The 18,309-nt window shown below is 39.8% G+C and overlaps 1 protein-coding gene and 1 long non-coding RNA gene across 2 annotated transcripts in view; one reads left to right on the top strand and one right to left on the bottom strand.

The window, feature by feature from the left end:
* The window catches only part of atg7 (ATG7 autophagy related 7 homolog (S. cerevisiae)), a 117,193-nt gene extending 101,000 nt beyond the window's left edge, over positions 1-16,193 (top strand). Inside the window, exon 20 of the mRNA XM_053653617.1 lies at positions 15,529-16,193. Coding sequence (XP_053509592.1) covers positions 15,529-15,561 — 33 coding nt within the window. The 3' untranslated portion in view covers positions 15,562-16,193. The remainder of the gene's footprint in view (positions 1-15,528) is intronic.
* Positions 13,267-17,605, bottom strand: LOC128625381 (uncharacterized). Its single transcript, XR_008388927.1, has 2 exons — positions 16,568-17,605; positions 13,267-14,269 (listed from the first exon to the last, which is right to left on the bottom strand). It is a non-coding gene; the product is annotated as an uncharacterized LOC128625381 (long non-coding RNA).
* Between the last annotated feature and the right edge of the window lie 704 nt (positions 17,606-18,309).

Here is an 18,309-nt window from a genome sequence, read left to right on the forward strand (position 1 = left end):
CCTGGTGCTTTTAATTGTTTTGTGACAAACCTTTTAAAGCTTTCGTTCTTGTACGGCATCAAAGTAAAAATCTCTTCAAAAAAAGGGAGATTGCTCGCAAACTCGGTGCTAATTGTAGCTTGTGTGGTCTCTGAGTCATTAAAATCTCCATGTTTACAGCAGCTTAGTGATAAAAGGCAAAGGGCTCATTTTCACACTGTTTTTTATTTTCAAGTATGTAAAGCAGATGGGAGTTAAGCCTCCCCAGTTGGCATGCAGTTGGGATAATACATGACTTGTGTGCTTCCCTCAGCATGTGTAAGCCATTGAGAGCATGTCCAATTTGCAGTCTAGTTGCCTGGTGTGTAATAGCTTTTAGCAGTTAGAGAAGAAGAGATGGTCTACATTAGACATGTGACTATTATCGCTTATACAGTATAAGGCGCATTATTGTTGATGTGGCCGCTTTAGCATAACATCACCAGGCTACATTGTTTGTATTGACTTATGACCTATTCCAAGTGACCTTGGAAAGTGGCTGCTTTGGTTGGAAATGTGCAGGCAGCATTTGAATGCTACCAAGATACTGTAGCATCTGACCCTATTTGGAAGGAAAGCTCCTTGATTTACATTTACATTTATTCATTTAGCAGACGCTTTTATCCAAAGCGACTTACAGATGAGGAAATATAAGGTTTTGACCGAGTTTTAAGACGTGATCCTCAGTGAAAGCGATCTCATTTCTGTTCAGTGGATGAGCGTTTATTAAAGTAAAGAATACACATGGTGGACATAAGGTTGCGATTCTGGTGCATTCAGAATCTCATTAATCATGTATCATTTTAAAAGTGTGACTCTTAAGACTTGTCTGTTCTGCCGGTGAGGCACCGTGTTGAAGCCAGTTGTTAGCAAACATCTTTGACTGAATATCTTTGGCAGGAAAGAGTGTTCAAAGAAAAGAATCATTACCGAGCTACTTAGTGGAGACTGCATTTTTCCATAAGTATGTGTATGGTTGTTTGTATGATTTTTGCATAAGTATGTGTAAGATCGTATTGTAGCACTTCAACTAGAGGTCTTAACTTGTAATTCCTTACCTCCGACCAAGAAAAGCCAAAGAAAAGGCCCCCTCAACTCGACATTCCTACTCAATAACTCGGGGTAGTCTCCTCAACTACTGAGTTTAGAGAGTAACTGGCTAGCTTGTTGCTAAGAAATGAAGAACATGGAGTCCCACCCCCCACCCCCCCTTTGATTTGTGATGGCCCCTTTCTTTTTTTTTTTTTTTTGCAGATTTAAAAAATGCATGTTAAGGGATTACAAGTGCATATATGGAGGTGGGGTGTAGTTTGTGGCAGGTGTAGTTGGGAGGGAAGGATCGTTGTTTATGTCAACAATTCTAAAAAATATATTTGAAACCTGTAACTTGACATGTTTTGAAATAACCTAGCTAACCTTATTACTTTTTGAGAATGGCAGTTGTGACTGAGAGTAACTCAGTTATATAAAATAAAACAATAAAATAAAATAGTGCTTATTCAAAAGTAACACAGGTACTTCTAAAACAGCTCAAAATGAGATGCTAGACTGTATACTGAATGACTGTATGGTGTTGACTCTCAACTGCCTAACAGAAATTCACTAGTTCACTATGGCTATAGCATAAAGTCCAGTGTGATAGACTCACAACCTAATTTTGTTTGAGGCTGTCTGAGGCATTATTATTGTTGTCATGCCTCATCAAAATGGCCGCCCTGTCTTTTTCCAGAACAAGCTTAATTCATCAGCTTCTTATGGGTTTCAAAAAACAGATGATTGAAAAAAGCTACTTACAAAAATGTTCTTTGAGTGCATATATTACATTTATTCTGTGTTACAGAGAGACAGTAATATCTTGGTGCTTTTATACAGTGGGAATTTTTCAATGAAGTCCTTGCAGAGCTGGACCTCATGACCAAGTGCCTGACACAAATTTGTTGTAATGTCCTTGACCAGCTCGGGCCAATGGACAAAACTATAAGTTGAATAAACCTAATATGAGGGGGAAAAATACTATACCAAGTGGCTAACTAGCTTTTAGTGTCAGCCTCAGATGTTTCGATCGTAGCTTACTGAGCATATTATATATTTTTGACACTGAGCTTACACTTCAGAATCTTGGACTTTACACTATATGGTTAATTTTTTAACACTGATCCAGATTTACACATACAGCTCTGAGCAAGCAAGCAAGCACGGCTCTGATATACACTTAGTTTTGGGAGGTGGAAAAAATCCTGCAAAACTGGTTGCCACTAATTGCCTAAAGTTTTGTACACTTCCTGGCACTTCCCATATCTCCAGCCTTTTTGCACTGACTTGCTCTTTTCTATGGAATCCTCCCTCTAAAACATATGTACGATTGGCCAGAAGCGTACATACACAATACATTTATACACTATATCGCCTAAAGTTTGCGGTCACCTGACCAATCACACCCATATATGCTTGTTGAACATCCCATTTTAGATTTAGTCTCCCTTGCTGTTGTAATAACCTCCACTCTTCTGGGAAGGCATTCCTCTAGATTTCGGTGCGTGGCTGTGGGGATTTGTGCTCGTTCAGCCACAAGGGCATTGGTGAGGTCGGGCACTGATTTCAGGCAAGGAGACCTGAGGTGCAGTCTGCATTCCCATTCATTCCAGAGGTGTTCAGTTGGGTTGAGGTCAGGGCTCTGTGCAGGCTTTTTGAGTTCTTTCACTCCAGCCTTAGCAAACCATGTCTTCATGGACCTCGCACAGAGCCATTGTCATGCTGGAACAGATTTGGACCCTTAGATCTAGTAAAGTGGAATTCTAAATGCAAAGGCAAACAAAGACAACAATTTGGGGATTGGTCCTGTGTCCACGTACTTTTGGCAATATAGTGTACTTATTTTTTTTTTATTTTTTTTTAAAATATTTAACAATAATGTAAGCACCAACTATTGTATGGAAATTGGCGGCTTCTTCTCGACCCGGGGATAAATAGAGAGACCTGTTTTTATAGATCAGAGATGTATAAAAGATCTTAAAAACATCATCTTCTGTATTTTTGGAAATGGCGACAGTAGAAAGATTGGATCCCATGAATAGTAATAGAGTAATAAACATCTACTGTAGAAAGTGGTATACAGTGGGACCCAACAAATATGTTGTGGGAGCAGGTGTTTTTACTTTCATAATGGCTAGAGCAGGAGACCAGATATCTTCATTAACATGGGAGCATATTGGACTCAGCAGGTTGCTCACAATGAGCTCTGAAATGTGTTTACCACGTTCATTCGTTCATCTTCAGTAAAGAAAAGATTGCAAGCAGGTACAAACAAGTAGTATAGTAACTTTGGGAATTGATGGCATTGAACATATTTTCTGTGGAAAAGAGTGGGATTAAAAATGAGTCCAGAGCGAACTTCTAGTCCAAAATTGTGTGGTGGTTTGAGGCAGTGCCACAGCTATAATTAATTGTCATTACCCTTGACTCGACATAATAAATTTTGTTAATACGTTTATATTTGAATCACTTTTATAGTGAACAGAAGGCAGCTTTTAAATGAACAGAAGGGTTTTTTTGTGTGTGTATTAATATGAATAACCTCACAATAGATTATTTCAGAAACTCATTATTCATCAGCAAGTCTGTGTCTTAATGTTCTGACTTTATGACCCTAGTGGAGGTCAGTTGTTTTTGAATGTCCTTGACTGAATTTCACATCATAGACGGATTGTTCCAACAGGGAGATCATTTACTCTGCCATGTGATAGAGCTGGTTTTATTTTCATTAGTGCCTGTACAGCGTGTCCTCTGTGACTCCCGATTTATTCTTTGATCTCTCAAGAGTAGCGCTTTTGAAAGTAAGTTTATGGTGAACTGTTTTATCACAGAGCCTGTAGGCATCATGGAGGCAATCAAAAATTAATTAATTATCATACAAATAACAGTGTGAAAGGTAGTTCAGGAACATATCAATCCATGATTTAAGATATTATTTGGAAAAGTCACTCGTATGAAATAAACGTTTCAACATGGTCACTTTTGTCTGTTTCACCAATTATCAACACAAGGCTAAAACGGGCAGGTTTAATATGCAGATGCAATTGTTGTTTATTCATGCCTGTCCTCTTTAGTTCAGTTTAATGCCGTTTTCTTTATATAGCACGTTTAACAATGGACATTGTCACAAAGCAGCTTAACGGAAATCTGGAAATTGATTTAGATTAATCCTGAATGAGCAAGCCAGGGAAAACTCCATGAGACGACATGAGGAATACATTTTGAGAGGAACCAGTCTTGAAAGGGAACTCATCCTCTTCTGGGTGACACTGGATAGTATCATTATGAGAGAGAGAAAGAGAGAGAGAGACTTTTGACTTGTCACACACCTTTATTTATATTTACACTGTCTCGAATTTATCTGACCATAATATACTGTACATATCTTTAGAAGAAAACAATATCAACCTCATCAAAAAAACAACGTAATGTTATCCAGTCTGATCAAGAACGTTTGCACATCATATTTGAATGATCTGCTTTTCGTAACAAAGCACCAGCTGTATCAGCCCAGCAAGGTTATGAATACAGCAGTCTTTGTGCTGCTTGAAGTCTGAAAGTCTTGAGTCTGTTTTTAATGTCCAACAGACGTTTTGAATAGGGTGGAAAAGTACAGAAGATTTTGTCCAATGCTGTCCAGCCCAAAAAACAAAATCAATTTGCTTTTGCAATTTACTTTGTAGTTTTTGAACAACACTATCTGTACTTTAAGATAGCTGAGGCAGCACCCGAGACCATTGAGACAACCGGTCACACATTTTCTCCACCATACTTTCCTAAATGTTTTTCTGTATTCTATATTCCTCCATTCCTATATGCACTCCCAACATCCTCAATCCTTCTCTTCCCCATTTAAACCCCCATGGAAGCACTGGAGGGGCTCTTCCCAGCCAGTCTCCTATTAAGTATCCTTCACACTTTTCCCAGTTTACTTGAGGCCTTTTCATAGTTGTTTAAAACTTTTGTTAAATTCAATATATCGTTATCCCTCCTTGTAGAAACTGTTACATCATCAGCATAAGGAAAAGTGATTGGCCTATTTTTGAAAGCCCTGCAATTTCTTCCTCAGTTGGCAAAGCAAAGGCTCCCAGTTTTTCCAAAACACTCTATTCCCATGAGCCCTCCAGATCTGTGAACAGAAAAACTACTATCAAAAGACTTGATTAAAGAAATAGTTTTTGAGCCTTGACCTAAAGACTGAGACTATGTCTGAGTCCTGAACACTAATTGGAAGGCTGTTTCATAACTGGGGTCTTTGTAAGAGAAAGCTCTTCCCCCTGTTGTAGCCTTCACTATTCTAGGTACCAACAAAGAGTCTGCACCTTTTTATTGAAGCAGCCATGGCAGATCTTAAAAAAAAAACAAAAGATCACTCAGGTACTGTGGCATGAGACCATTCAGTGCTTTATAGGTCATTGGTAGTATTTTATAATCAGTGCAAAATTTTACTGAGAGCCTATACATTGTGGATAAGAAAACAAATATATACAATTGGTAATTGGAAAAACATCAACTGGTCTTTTTCCAATATTCAGCTGTCTAGTTTCCATGAGTCTGTGCCCACTATAGCCTCAGATTCCTGTTCTTGGCTGACAGGAGTGGAACCCGATGTGGTCTTCTGCTGTTGTTGCCCAGCTGCCTCAAGGCTCAGTGTGTTGTGCGTTCTGAGATTATTTTCTGCTCACCACAGGTGTAAAGGGTGGTTATACGAGTTACCGTAGCCTTCCTGTCAGCTCAAAGCAGCCTGGCCGTTCTCCTCTGACCTCTCTCATCATCTTTGATGTTAACATTAACTGAATCTGAATACATCTGTCCTGTATCTGTATGATTTTATGCATTGTGCTGCTGCCACATGATTGGCTGATTTACATAATTGCATGAATGAACATGTGTACCTAATAAAGTGGTTAGTAAGCGTATATACAGTATCTAGCTAACTGCTAGGGGTGTAAAACTCGGGCTTTCACATGTTAAAATATTTACATTCTTAAGGCAGTGATTCTATATTTGATGATACAACTGAATCTGCTACTATGTGATACAATTTCGATTCAAAGCAACAATTCAATAATTGACTATACCACTGAATCTGCTGTGATACAATGAGATTCAGTTTAATATTACATTTACACACAAGTTTACAAATATGAACTATTTTTTAGAGATGCACTGATACAAAATTTCTCAGCCGATACCGATAACCGATTATTCAGAGTGATATCGGCCGATACCGATAACCGATACCGATAGATCTGCCTTTTATACCTTCTTTTAAATGAATAATAATTAATTCCACAATTCTGAAAGAAATGCAAATAAAAACTTTATTCCCTCCATTTCAACACGTTGTTTGACAGTAACTGGTCTCATAAACAGAAAACACATCACTCTAATTAACATGAACACATGAACTCAATTCTGAAGATTAAAGTAAGATTATTAACTTATTAAATGTTATTAATTCATATTAACATTGACTGAATTGTAAAAAACCTCCTGTTAGTCTTCACATTCACTCTCCACAAACAAAAGCATTTCTACTTCATCACTGAACATCAAACTGGTCATATATAATATCAACTTTTTATATATTAACATTAACTGGATATGAAATATACTACTCTACAAATATATTTTTCTGTGCAATATATATACTTTTTTGTCAATTCATCTTCATGTAAATCTTTCAACGGTGTATTGGTGCTTTAATTCAGCGCGAGAACCATGGCAAAAAAAAAAAACATTAGACTCGACGCAACTCCCGCTTCACTGCTGCTCACTTCCAATGTAAAATTTTATCAGTGCAGAGATTACAGAGATTACAAACTGCAGTTTTTTCATCATTCCACACGAAATCGATGTGTTTTCCCGCCCTCCTTTGATTGACAGGATATAATCAGCCCCGATCACCGGATGTTTTTAAACTATCGGCCGATGGCCCATAACGTGAGAAATTGCCTTTATCGTTGCATCTCTACTATTTTTTTATATAGTTCTTATCTATAATTTTTCCAAAAAATATTTATAATCTATTTATAATCGATAATAATCAGTTTATAATTGTTGCCTTAATCCATTTCAGTCATTGCCTTGGAAGTGCAAGCTCGCTTTTACGTTAAGCACTTTTGAGCTGTAAAATGAAGTGTAACAAGAAGACCAAGAAGAATCTCACCTAGGGCGCCAAAATGGCCAGAAACAACCCTGCCTGAAACATTATTAATCCTAATACATTATAAGTGATTAATATTCACATCACATATTTAATCTTTTTGTCATTTCATGTATGATGCTGTATCTGCAGTTACAGTTTGTTTATTGAGGATGGGGTGATTAGTTTGTTTTTATAAATGTCATTAATTGATCAGACATAAATCAGAATCTGAAGCTTGTGATTATTGCCATTCATAATAAGACCACCACATGCCACAAAGTGTTCATTAAGAGAGGGGTTGATAGTTAGTATGTGGTTTATTTTGTGTATCAGTCTGTTCTCTGCAATGGACTAATCATGTATTTTGTGGTCATTAGAAGAGGGGAAACGTGCAGCGTTTCTGATAATGGTTGGAAATGCTTGGTCATTTGTTGACCATTTCCTTTGGATTTCGTTCTTTAGAGTGCTCCCGTGTTCCGTCTCATAAACCTTTAGGTGTAAATGTGGAGCGCACATGTCAAAACATAATGAAAATCAGTGCTATCTACCAAGTGTAGCATTAATGTTAGCACCTCACATTAGTCACTGCTGGCTGTACAGAATGGAGAATGCGTTGTAATTTTCCTTTCAGTAATCATTTTATAATCTACACTCCAGACTAAAGCACAGCATGGTCTGCAGTGTGTCATTGCGTCATTGCATTCAAATATATATATATATATATATATATATATATATATATATATATATATATATATAATATATATATAAAAACACAAAACAGATTTTCTCCATCACGCAGACAAGCTTTTCTTCATCCCATTTCCGTGGACTATTATTTGAAATTAATGTTCCATTTGGAGATCTCCTAATGGCTTGTTCAGTTTTATTACACCCCCTACACCTTCTGCTTTTCACACATTAACACAACCAAAAAAAAAAAAAAATCTCTTCCTTTATCACTTTGATTATATGTCCTGGTGAAATTTCCAGTGGTTCTCATCAGTTATGTGGTTTGATATGAAATCTAGGTGATAGCTTCTGTGCTTAGACTCAGCAACACTTACAGCTGGGGTATTCAACTAAAATTTGTAAAGGTCTAGTTATATCAAACTTCTTGATTACAATAAGCCAGATGATAAGCGATATGAATGGCAACGCTGGTTACCTTTTACTAGTTAACTGTTAATTGATAGTTTATGGCTATTAAGACCATTTGCATAGGTTGTGTTCTGTTTCATAATGGTGCTTCATGTTACCACTTTTGACTAATGTCATGGACTCAACAAATGAGATGGAGGAAACACATAGACTACATCCATTTGTCTTAAAACGTTGTTTTCATCCTCGAATTATTTTTTTAAGACAAGCAATGTGTTTAGTTTGCTAATCAGACCAAAGACGCTAAGTAAAGTAAAGTAAAATAAAATCGATGAAAGTTTGTGAAAACTCTTCACTTTATGTACTAATGTCTCCAGCCCTAGACATAGAGACTGATCCGATGAGCTTCCTTCAGTTAAATAATTGACATCAATTCATGTTATGTGCTACAGATCATCTTTAGAAGATTGATTAATTTCTGTGAATTGTGGTACGTTTTTTTTTTTTCTTGTTTTTTTTTTTTTTTCCCTTGTGTTTATTGGCTCTGCTACGTTGAAAATAAATAAATAAATAATTTAAATTATTAGGATCTGGCTGAAATACTTGATCAGTTTGACAACACCTGACATAGAATATAAAATGGTGTATTACTACTACTTTCAGTCACCTATATTTGTAAACAAGAAAAAGAATCAGCAGCTCAAGTTGAAATTTGAAGTCTTATGCAACTGTGAGTTCTCCAAAAACTCCATAACCATACACATAGGTGGACTGAGTCAAAATGTCCCCTAATCGTGAATGTGCGAGTGTGTTGTGCGCATGAAGCAGTGCGAGGGACTAGCAGGGATTGTGTTGAGACGTACTGTATTCCTGCTTCATACACAGTGTTCCTGGGATAGGCGCCGGATCCAGCGCGGTCGAAAAAAAATGCACTCGCATTAAGCTCATCACGCAAACTGCACTTGGGGCAGCCTACTGAATGCGCTCGGCATGAGGTGCGAATTACAGTTTAAAAGTTGCTGTAAAATGATGGAAAAGATCAATCACACAGCCATCAAAATGCTCAGGACTAAAGAGGAATGCAAGTAGCGTGTACAGAATAAACTGTGACTCCTGTCAAATTTGAATGTCAAGAAAGCCCTGTTTTGAGTTCTTCAATTTCTTTCTCAGATATGAAATTGAGCCACAGTACTGTAGAAAAGTCTTAAGACACCATTTCTATAGAAACTTTATTCCTGCATGTTTATTTTATGCTTACCACATTAGTGTCAGTAGAAACGAAAATAATAGACTTCCGATGTTTTGGGTTTTTGTTTTTTTTGTTTTTTTCACCAAAAATTAAACGTTACAGATAATGATTTATTGAGTAATGGACGATGTTTCTGGTACATAAACACCACCACGTCTCTCTGGGATTTTACCTGCAGAGACGGAAGAATTGTAGCAGAATGAAATGAATGACAAAATAATTCAACCTGCATCAATTCTTCCAGAAACCCGTGTACCTGGTAACAGTGTCTACACAGCTCCAAGCAGTGTACGTGGCACATGTACACCTACCTTTGGGAGACGGAGAAACTCACTCAAAACTGTCCACTGTTCATTTCCCAGACTTTAGTTATTTCGTTAGCTATTTACATGTGGGACGCGGTGGCTTAGTGGATAGCACGTTTGCCTCGCACCTCCATGATGGGGATTCGACTCCCGCTTCCGCCCTGTGTGCACGGAGTTTGCATGTTTTCCCCGTGCCTTGTGGGTTTCCATCGGGTACTCTGGTTTCCCCCCACAGTCCGCACTGCTAATAGGCATTTCCAAATTGTCTGTAGTGTGTGAATGGACGTGGGATTGTGTCCTGCGATGGGTTCGCAACCCCGTCCAGGATGTCCCCCGCCTTGTGCCCCGAGTTCCCTGAGATAGGCTCCAGACTCTGTGACTCCGTGTGTAGGATAAGCGGTACAGAAATCAGATGGATGGATGGATGGATTAGCTATTTGCAAATGATTGCTTTTTTTTTTATAATTAAAGAATGATGTCCTTTTTATCTTTTTCATAGTTATGTTTAATGTTGTGGAATGTCCTTGAAACAAGTAAGTTCCTCTTATTTCTTATATTAGAAATACCTGCTATAAACAGTTGTTCCCTAACCAGTTTCTCTCTTTTTTTTTTTTTTTTTTTTCCCTCCTCTCTCTCCCTTTCTGGAAGACAAAATTACAGTTTGTCATGGTACCAAGAAACCACGAAAGCACTCTGATCTGATTTATATTCCTGTGTTAAAAAACTTAAGGAATCATTCTGTTACAAAGTGTTTACGCTGGAGACTTCCTCCCAAATTGACAGCGTGTCATATCATATCAACAATCACTGGCATTTTTTAACTTGTTTATTTGGAACGTCTACTGTAGAAGTCCCTGCGTAACAATTGTGTTATTATAGAAGCACTAACATATTAGAACGAGTGTGTTATTATGAAGCTGCTGTTATAGAAACTCAGTCAACACCTTCTGAACAATCAGAATCGAGAATACAACAATGCTGATACACACACTTACAGTATACCTATAGTATAATATTTATCATGTCCAATTACCGCCCCATGAGAACACACATAATTATAGTCCGCATAATTATAATCTTCCAGGAATGAACTGAGAGCTGTGATCTCACGACCACAAAGCGGAGGAGAAGCCGAGAGGCCACACAGTGTGCACGTTTACTGTAAGAGCTGCCGATGTGTCACATTCTGAGCAAAACTGCCTTAAACCAACCTCTGAACAGTGTCTCGTGTTTTCTAGACATCTAAAGCTCAAACAGGAAACCAGAGATAGTCACACATCTGTGCTTAAAAAAGCCCAGATCACAGAACGTCAAACACTCGGATGTATAGGATTTCTTCTAATCGCTCATAGCACACCATTACTCGTAATGCATAGTGCACTGAGAACGCGTGTTACCTCAGACTCCAAGAAATAGATTTACAAATGTATCATTCTGATTGAACTGTAACATACAGCGGATATATATATATATATATATATAAATAAATAAAAAGTCTACACACCCCTGTTACAATGGCAGGTTTCTGTGATGGAAAAAAAAATGAAACCAAGATGAATCATGTCAGAACTTTTTCCACCCTCAGTGTGAAGTTACAACATTATGAAAAATTAAGTGAAAAACATTTTAAGGATACAATAATAACGTTACAATAACCTGGTTGCGTACGTGTGCACGAGTTTTTATGATTATAAGGGGATGTGGCTGTGTTCAGAACGAACCAATCACATTCACTCTCATGTTGAAAAGTGATGATCATACAGCTGTCATCAATGACATCGATTCTGATTAACTCCAAATAAAGATCAGCTGTTTCTGTAGGGTTTTCTTGGTTTAATCAGACTTCTGAAGCCATGAAGCACAGAGCTTACAAAACATGTACAAGCATGTACTTTTATCAAGCAGGAGGGAATCATGAATTGCTATAAATACCAGTTCATTTTAGTGCAGAACCTTCAGGGGTTTGCTAGTAAGCTGAAGATGAAAAGGAATTTCAGCACAACGATGACCCAAAGCCTTCATCCAAATCAACAGAGGAATGGCTTAACCAAAAGAACATCAATGTTATTGAATGGCTGAGCCGGAGCACAGACCTGAATCCAACTAACAATCTGTGGGGTGACCTGAAGCGGGCTGTACACAGGAGATACCCTTACAATATGACTGATCTGGAATGTTTTTGCAAGAAAGAGTGGAGAAATATCGCCTAGTCAAGATACACTGATAGACTCTTACCCAAAAAGACTGAGTGGTGTAGTAAAATCAGAAAGGTGCTTCAACAAAGTATTAGTTTAGGGGTGTGTACACTTATGCAACGAGGCTATTGTAAATTTTTTATTATTTATTTTTTTCCATAAAATGTTTCTGATTGTGTTTATACGTTGTAATTTCACATTAAGGGTGGAAAAAGTTCTGATATGATTTATTTGGTTTCTCTTTTTTTTTAATCCCAAAAACCTGCCATTTTAACAGGGGTGTGTAGACTTTTTTATATCCGTTGTATGTAACAGCCCTTTGTTTAGCGTCTCGGTGCCGCCAATCAGGTTTTAGCCTTCATGGTCATTTATTTAGAGCACTCTTGTACACTATTTAGCAAACATGTTGTGACAGTCTCCCTTTCCCCATGTTAGTACAACACATTGTTATTCTTAGTAGCTGAGAGACTGTGTATGAATGTCTTGGTTGTAACGCTGACGAACGGCTGCAAGCTGTGACGTCCTTTACAAATGTAACACTGACCTGATTTTGTAATAAAATATATAGTTGGCTACATTCTTTTATCTAACATGAAACTAGACCTCATACTTGTTTACCATCTTTGAGGGCTTTGTCAGGCTTTACCCGTCCTGGATAAATAAGAGCGGAGCTTAATTTACATTTTTATCTGACCAATGACCTTTCTTTTCATTTCTTCAGCTTGATATACCAATTAGCATGAAATACTGGTTTTAAAATGGTATAGTGTGATCTAGTAAACAAGCCATAGATAATGTTAATGTTACCTCGCCAGCATTAGCTATGTAACATTAAGTAGCTAGTCTAGTTCAAGCACAGTAAGGTGAATAGTAACATTAGGTTAATTACTTTATCGCGTAAGTAGAACCTCTGGGTGTGAGGGACGGCATACTCTCTCTCCCCTGTCAATCAGAGCAACACTAGACCATCATGGTTTAGGTGTGCTCATGTACTGTACAACAAAATCAGAATGTGCTTCAACATGTTCATTTGATTTAAATAAAGTGTTGTATCAGTGGTTTTAGGCCACAATGACACAAGCTGAGAATTATGTATAAAAAGTATATACACTGTAAGAGATGAAGTATGTAATAATAAATAATAAAACACAATGGTGTTATTTTTCCAATAACGCCACGTCCTGAAGTGTTCTGTTCTTCTTATACCACACAAAGTTGCCAAAATAATTTTTTTTTATTCAATAAATTAATGGCATGTTGTACTTTTTAAGCACTGAAATACAAAATAAATAAAAATAAAAAAATAAAAAAAAAAACGCCAGCTTGCCACATTTCTGAGAAAGACCCTAAGAGTTGTACGTTTTCATTTGTTAAATAACAGCTTTAATTTATTAATTTAATTTTTGGTTAGTGCATTAAGTTTTATGGAGCATCCACCATACCAGTCCAAGTATTGCTGACATAGAAAATTAATCAACAGCTATTGACCAATCAGAATTGAGAATTCAGTAGCACTTTGGTGTAAAGTTCATTATTATACACTACTTACAGTGGAGTGCTTTATAGAAATGACTGAAGCTGAAGTCTGGTGGGCCTTAGGCCTGTTGTTACAGCCAGCTGGTGTGTGTGTGTGTGTGTGTGTGTGTGTGTTGGTCAGCCTGCTCGGATGCCATTGCAGTCTGATCCAAACTATGCTGAGTGTTTCTGGAGCAGGAATGTGTGGAATTTTCTAGCGTCAGCGTGGCAGCAGTGTGTTTGACGCTAAGCTGTGCGGTCAGTTGTGTGTGTGAAGTTTAGTCACAGGCCTCTATCACTTCCTGAAGGGAAAAAAAAACAGCACAGAATGTCCTCTTCTCCTTCTCCACTTTCTCTCTCACACACTTATCTGTGAAGTTCTTTTTTTTCTGACTTTGGCTGAAACTTCAAAGTGCTCGCTCTGCCCCGAGCCAGTGTGTTGTGTGTGTTGAGTGTTTTGTGTGTCAGGGGTTTTTGGTCGGTATTTATTAGCATGTCAATGACACTCAGCAGCTTTTGACAGCCAGGTGTGCTGTAGGTGGGGGTATGTGTGTGTGTGTGTGTGTGTGTAGGGGGGGGAGTGATTTCCTTTTACAAAAGCAGCCACACATCAATCACACACCCAGCTTCTCCAAACTCCGGTCGCATACAACAGCTGCGTCTGCTCTCGAGTCTGACACAAAGGCAAACCGCTGATTCACACCTGGGCACACAGTCACACACAATATAACCTCGTCTTTCAAGCAGGAATTAGATTCACAAAAGACAAAAGTACTTTCACGATTTAGCAATTTCCAAAGTATTTAACTAGCGCTAGTTCTACATCGTTGCTTATCCTTTCTCATGTCATTCTCTGTCCACTTTCTGAAAAATCGCAGTGTACAGTGTATCAGCTGGTCATTCTGTGAAGTTTGCGTTTGACCAATCGGTCATGATCAGTATAGCAAGCTCCGCCCTATAGTTCCTGGACTGCATAACAGTACTCATGTTTCCACCACAGGAAACTTTTCATTCTGTGTTTTTTGTTTTTTCTTCTTCACCGGATGAACCAGGATCAGTTTTAGCTCCTGAAACATTTGAGTTCCTGCTCTAGGTGCAGGTGCAGATACTTTTCCATAGACCACAACTGTTCCAGAGCTGATCACTGATTGATCAGACACAAGCTTGACAGATGACCGTTTCTATCTGAGATGCTGTGACACAATTATCATGTAGGATTATACATATAAGTGTGTATGTGATTGTGTGCCCTGCGATGGATTGGCACCCTGTCCAGGGTGTACCCCGCCTTGTGCCCCATGCTCCCTGGAGTGACCCTGAAAAGGATAAGCGGTATAGAAGATGGCTGGATTATACATATATTTTGTGTCTCGTGATTTAAAAAATAAAATATATTAAAAAACATGCTGTTGAATAGCTGTTAATTAAAAATTGTATATGATTGTTTAGTAAAAGATGTTGTGTTCGAACCCGAATGTTAACGAGCTTCTGTAATGTTATACTGAAACCAATAATCCTGGAGTTTTCAGTGACATTTAACGTTTATGGAAGGAGTCTCCAGTGTTAGCGCTTTGTAACAGTTTTCCAGCATGAGACAGTCTTCAGGATTTTGCGCTTTCTGGTTTCTTAGTAACCTGACGAGCTGCATGTTGTTGTTTTTTTGTTTGTTTGTTTGTTTTATTTAATAAAAAGGAGAAGCTGGTGAAGGTGTTGTGAACCTGTTTAAAGCTTCTATACCACAATTGATACCAGGAGCTAACTTGTTTTGTGGACATTCCACAGCTTTAAATGTAACTGTAAATGGATAAAAAGTATGACAAGTTGTTCTTTAATTATTAAAGATGCATCAGGCTGCATTCCACCTTCCCGTCATTGATTATTTCCTATAACAGCACACCCCGTCATGTTTAATTCTTTACATACACCATTTCAACATTCTTTTCTTTCAATTTTGCGTTCCAGATTTGGGACATGAGTGATGATGAAAGTATCTGAAGACGGATCCGTAGACGGACGAAGCTGACGCAGGTCATCCCTGGATACCTTGCAGGACATTACCAAAACTTGGGTATCACTCAGATGGAGCTTAACATTATTAACAGACATTCCTCAATAATGAACTGATGTGGATCCAGCACACTCTTATTAACGAGGAAACGCAACAATTCTGTTTACGTGAGTGATTCCAATACAGTCGTGTTGTCCACAACCAAAATGTTTAACTTTACTGTTTGTTTACTCAAACGTCAAAATCCTTGTCTGTCATGAACAGCTACTAAATATAATCTCTGTATTGTCTCTCTAAACAAACTCCTTTTCAATAAAATACATCATCAAATAAAAATTGTCCCAAAAAACATCTATCCAATATACTTAAAGATACTGTGTAAATAATGTGATGATGGGAAAACTCGTGGTCATGAATCAGTCATTTAATGTGCTCAGTTGGATTGGGTTTTTAATGTGATTATAAACTGGACTATCCATCCATCTTCTGTACTGCATATCCCACACAAAGTCGCAGGGGAGCCTGGAGACTATACCAGGGAACGCGGGGCACGAGGCGGGGGACACCCTAGACGGGGTGCCAACCCATCACAGGGCACAATCACACACCTATTCACACACAACGGAAATTTTGGAAATTCCAATAAGCCTACAACACATGTCTTTGGACTGGTGGAGGAAACTGGAGGAAACCCTCGGAGTACAATGAGAGAATACGAACTCCGCACACACCGGGCAGACGCAGGATTCGAACCCCCAACCATGGAGGTGCCAGGCAAACGTACTATGATCTAAGCCACCATGCCCTCCATAAACTGAACTAGAAGACCTTAAATAATTTTAGAGCAAATTTATTTTACTCTATTTGGAAATCAACACCTAGGAGTACTGCGTTGATAATCAGAAATACTGTATCTTTACAATAAGCTCCCCAGACCAAAAATGAGTTGCGTGTTTCATTTCTTCTGGGATACTTGGTTACTCTTCCGCTCACCTAAATAACAGCAGCAATCCTGTCACTTGTGGTTCACTTGCTGTTTTAAATGACCCCACAGGTGACTGAGGTCTGCTGATATTACAGGCCAGTTACAATGTCCCAGTGTTCCATCAGCTTCCTTCCATCCGCCTCCTTCCATCCGCCTCCTTCCATCCGCCTCCTTCCTTCAGCCTCCTTCCATCCGCCTCCTTCCATCCAGCCTCCTTCCTTCAGCCTCCTTCCATCCGCCTCCTTCCTTCAGCCTCCTTCCATCCGCCTCCTTTCTTCAGCCTCCTTCCGTCCGTCTCCTTCCGTCCGCCTCCTTCCTTCAGCCTCCTTCCACCCGCCTCCTTCCGTCAGCCTCCTTCCTTCAGCCTCCTTCCACCCGCCTCCTTCCATCCACCTCCTTCCGTCAGCCTCCTTCCTTCAGCCTCCTTCCATCCACCTCCTTCCTTCAGCATCCTTCCATCAGCTTCCTTCCATTGCTGGGACTACGGCTGCTTCTAAGGCCAAACATACTTCATATAAAACCATAATGAACTTTTCCACACTATCTGTTGTTATCCAGATGAGTCTGGTTCCTCTCAAGGTTTCTTCCTCTTAACATCTTAGGGAGTTTTTCCTTGCCACCGGCTTGCTCAATTGGGATAAATTTGCACATTCAAAATCTGTATACTGTGTTTATATGTTTCTGTAAAGCTGCGTTGAGACGGTGTCTATTGTAAAAATCACTATACAAATAAAATTGAATTGAACTGAATTAGCCTCCTTCCGTCCGCCTCCTTCCTTCAGCTTCCTTCCGTCCGCCTCCTTCCTTCAGCCTCCTTCCTTCAGCTTCCTTCCGTCCGCCTCCTTCCTTCAGCCTCCTTCCGTCCGCTTCCTTCCTCAGCCTCCTTCCGTCCGCCTCCTTCCATATGATTCCTTCCGTCCGCCTCCTTCCGTCCGCCTCCTTCCTTCAGCCTCCTTCCTTCAGCCTCCTTCCGTCTGCCTCCTCCCGTCCACCTCCTTCCTTCAGCCTCCTTCCGTCCGCCTCCTTCCGTCCGCCTCCTTCCTTCAGCCTCCTTCCTTCAGTATCCTTCCATACAATTCCTTCCTTCAGCCTCCTTCCGTCCGCCTCCTTCCTTCAGCCTCCTTCCATCCGCCTCCTTCCTCAGCCTCCATCCTTCAGCCTCCTTCCGTACAATTCCTTCCTTCAGCCTCCTTCCTTTGGCCTCCTTCCTTCGCCTCCTTCCGTCCACCTCCTCCCGTCCGCCTCCTTCCTCAGCCTCCTTCCTTCAGCCTCCTTCCATCAGCCTCCTTCCGTCCGCCTCCTTCTGTCCACCTCCTTCCATACAATTCCTTCCTTTGGCCTCCTTCCGTCCGCGTCCTTCCTTCGGCCTTCTTCCGTCCACCTCCTTCCGTCCGCTTCCTTCCTCAGCCTCCTTCCGTCCACCTCCTTCCTTCAGCCTCCTTCCGTCCACCTCCTTCCTTTAGCCTCCTTCCTCAGCCTCCTTCCTTCAGCCTCCTTCCATACGATCCCTTTCGTCCGCCTCCTTCCGTACAATTCCTTCCTTAGGCCTACTTCCATCCGCCTCCTTCCGTCCACCTCCTTCCGTCCGCGTCCTTCCTCAGCCTCCTTCCGTCCGCCTCCTTCCGTGAGTCTCCTTCCGTCCACCTCCTTCCTTCAGCCTCCTTCTGTCGGCCTCCTTCCATACGCCTCCTTCCTCAGCCTCCTTCCGTCCGCCTCCTTCTTTCAGCCTCCTTCTGTCGGCCTCCTTCCA

This window comes from Ictalurus furcatus, chromosome 21, assembly GCF_023375685.1.
Source record: "Ictalurus furcatus strain D&B chromosome 21, Billie_1.0, whole genome shotgun sequence".
Taxonomy (NCBI): Eukaryota; Metazoa; Chordata; class Actinopteri; order Siluriformes; family Ictaluridae; genus Ictalurus; species Ictalurus furcatus.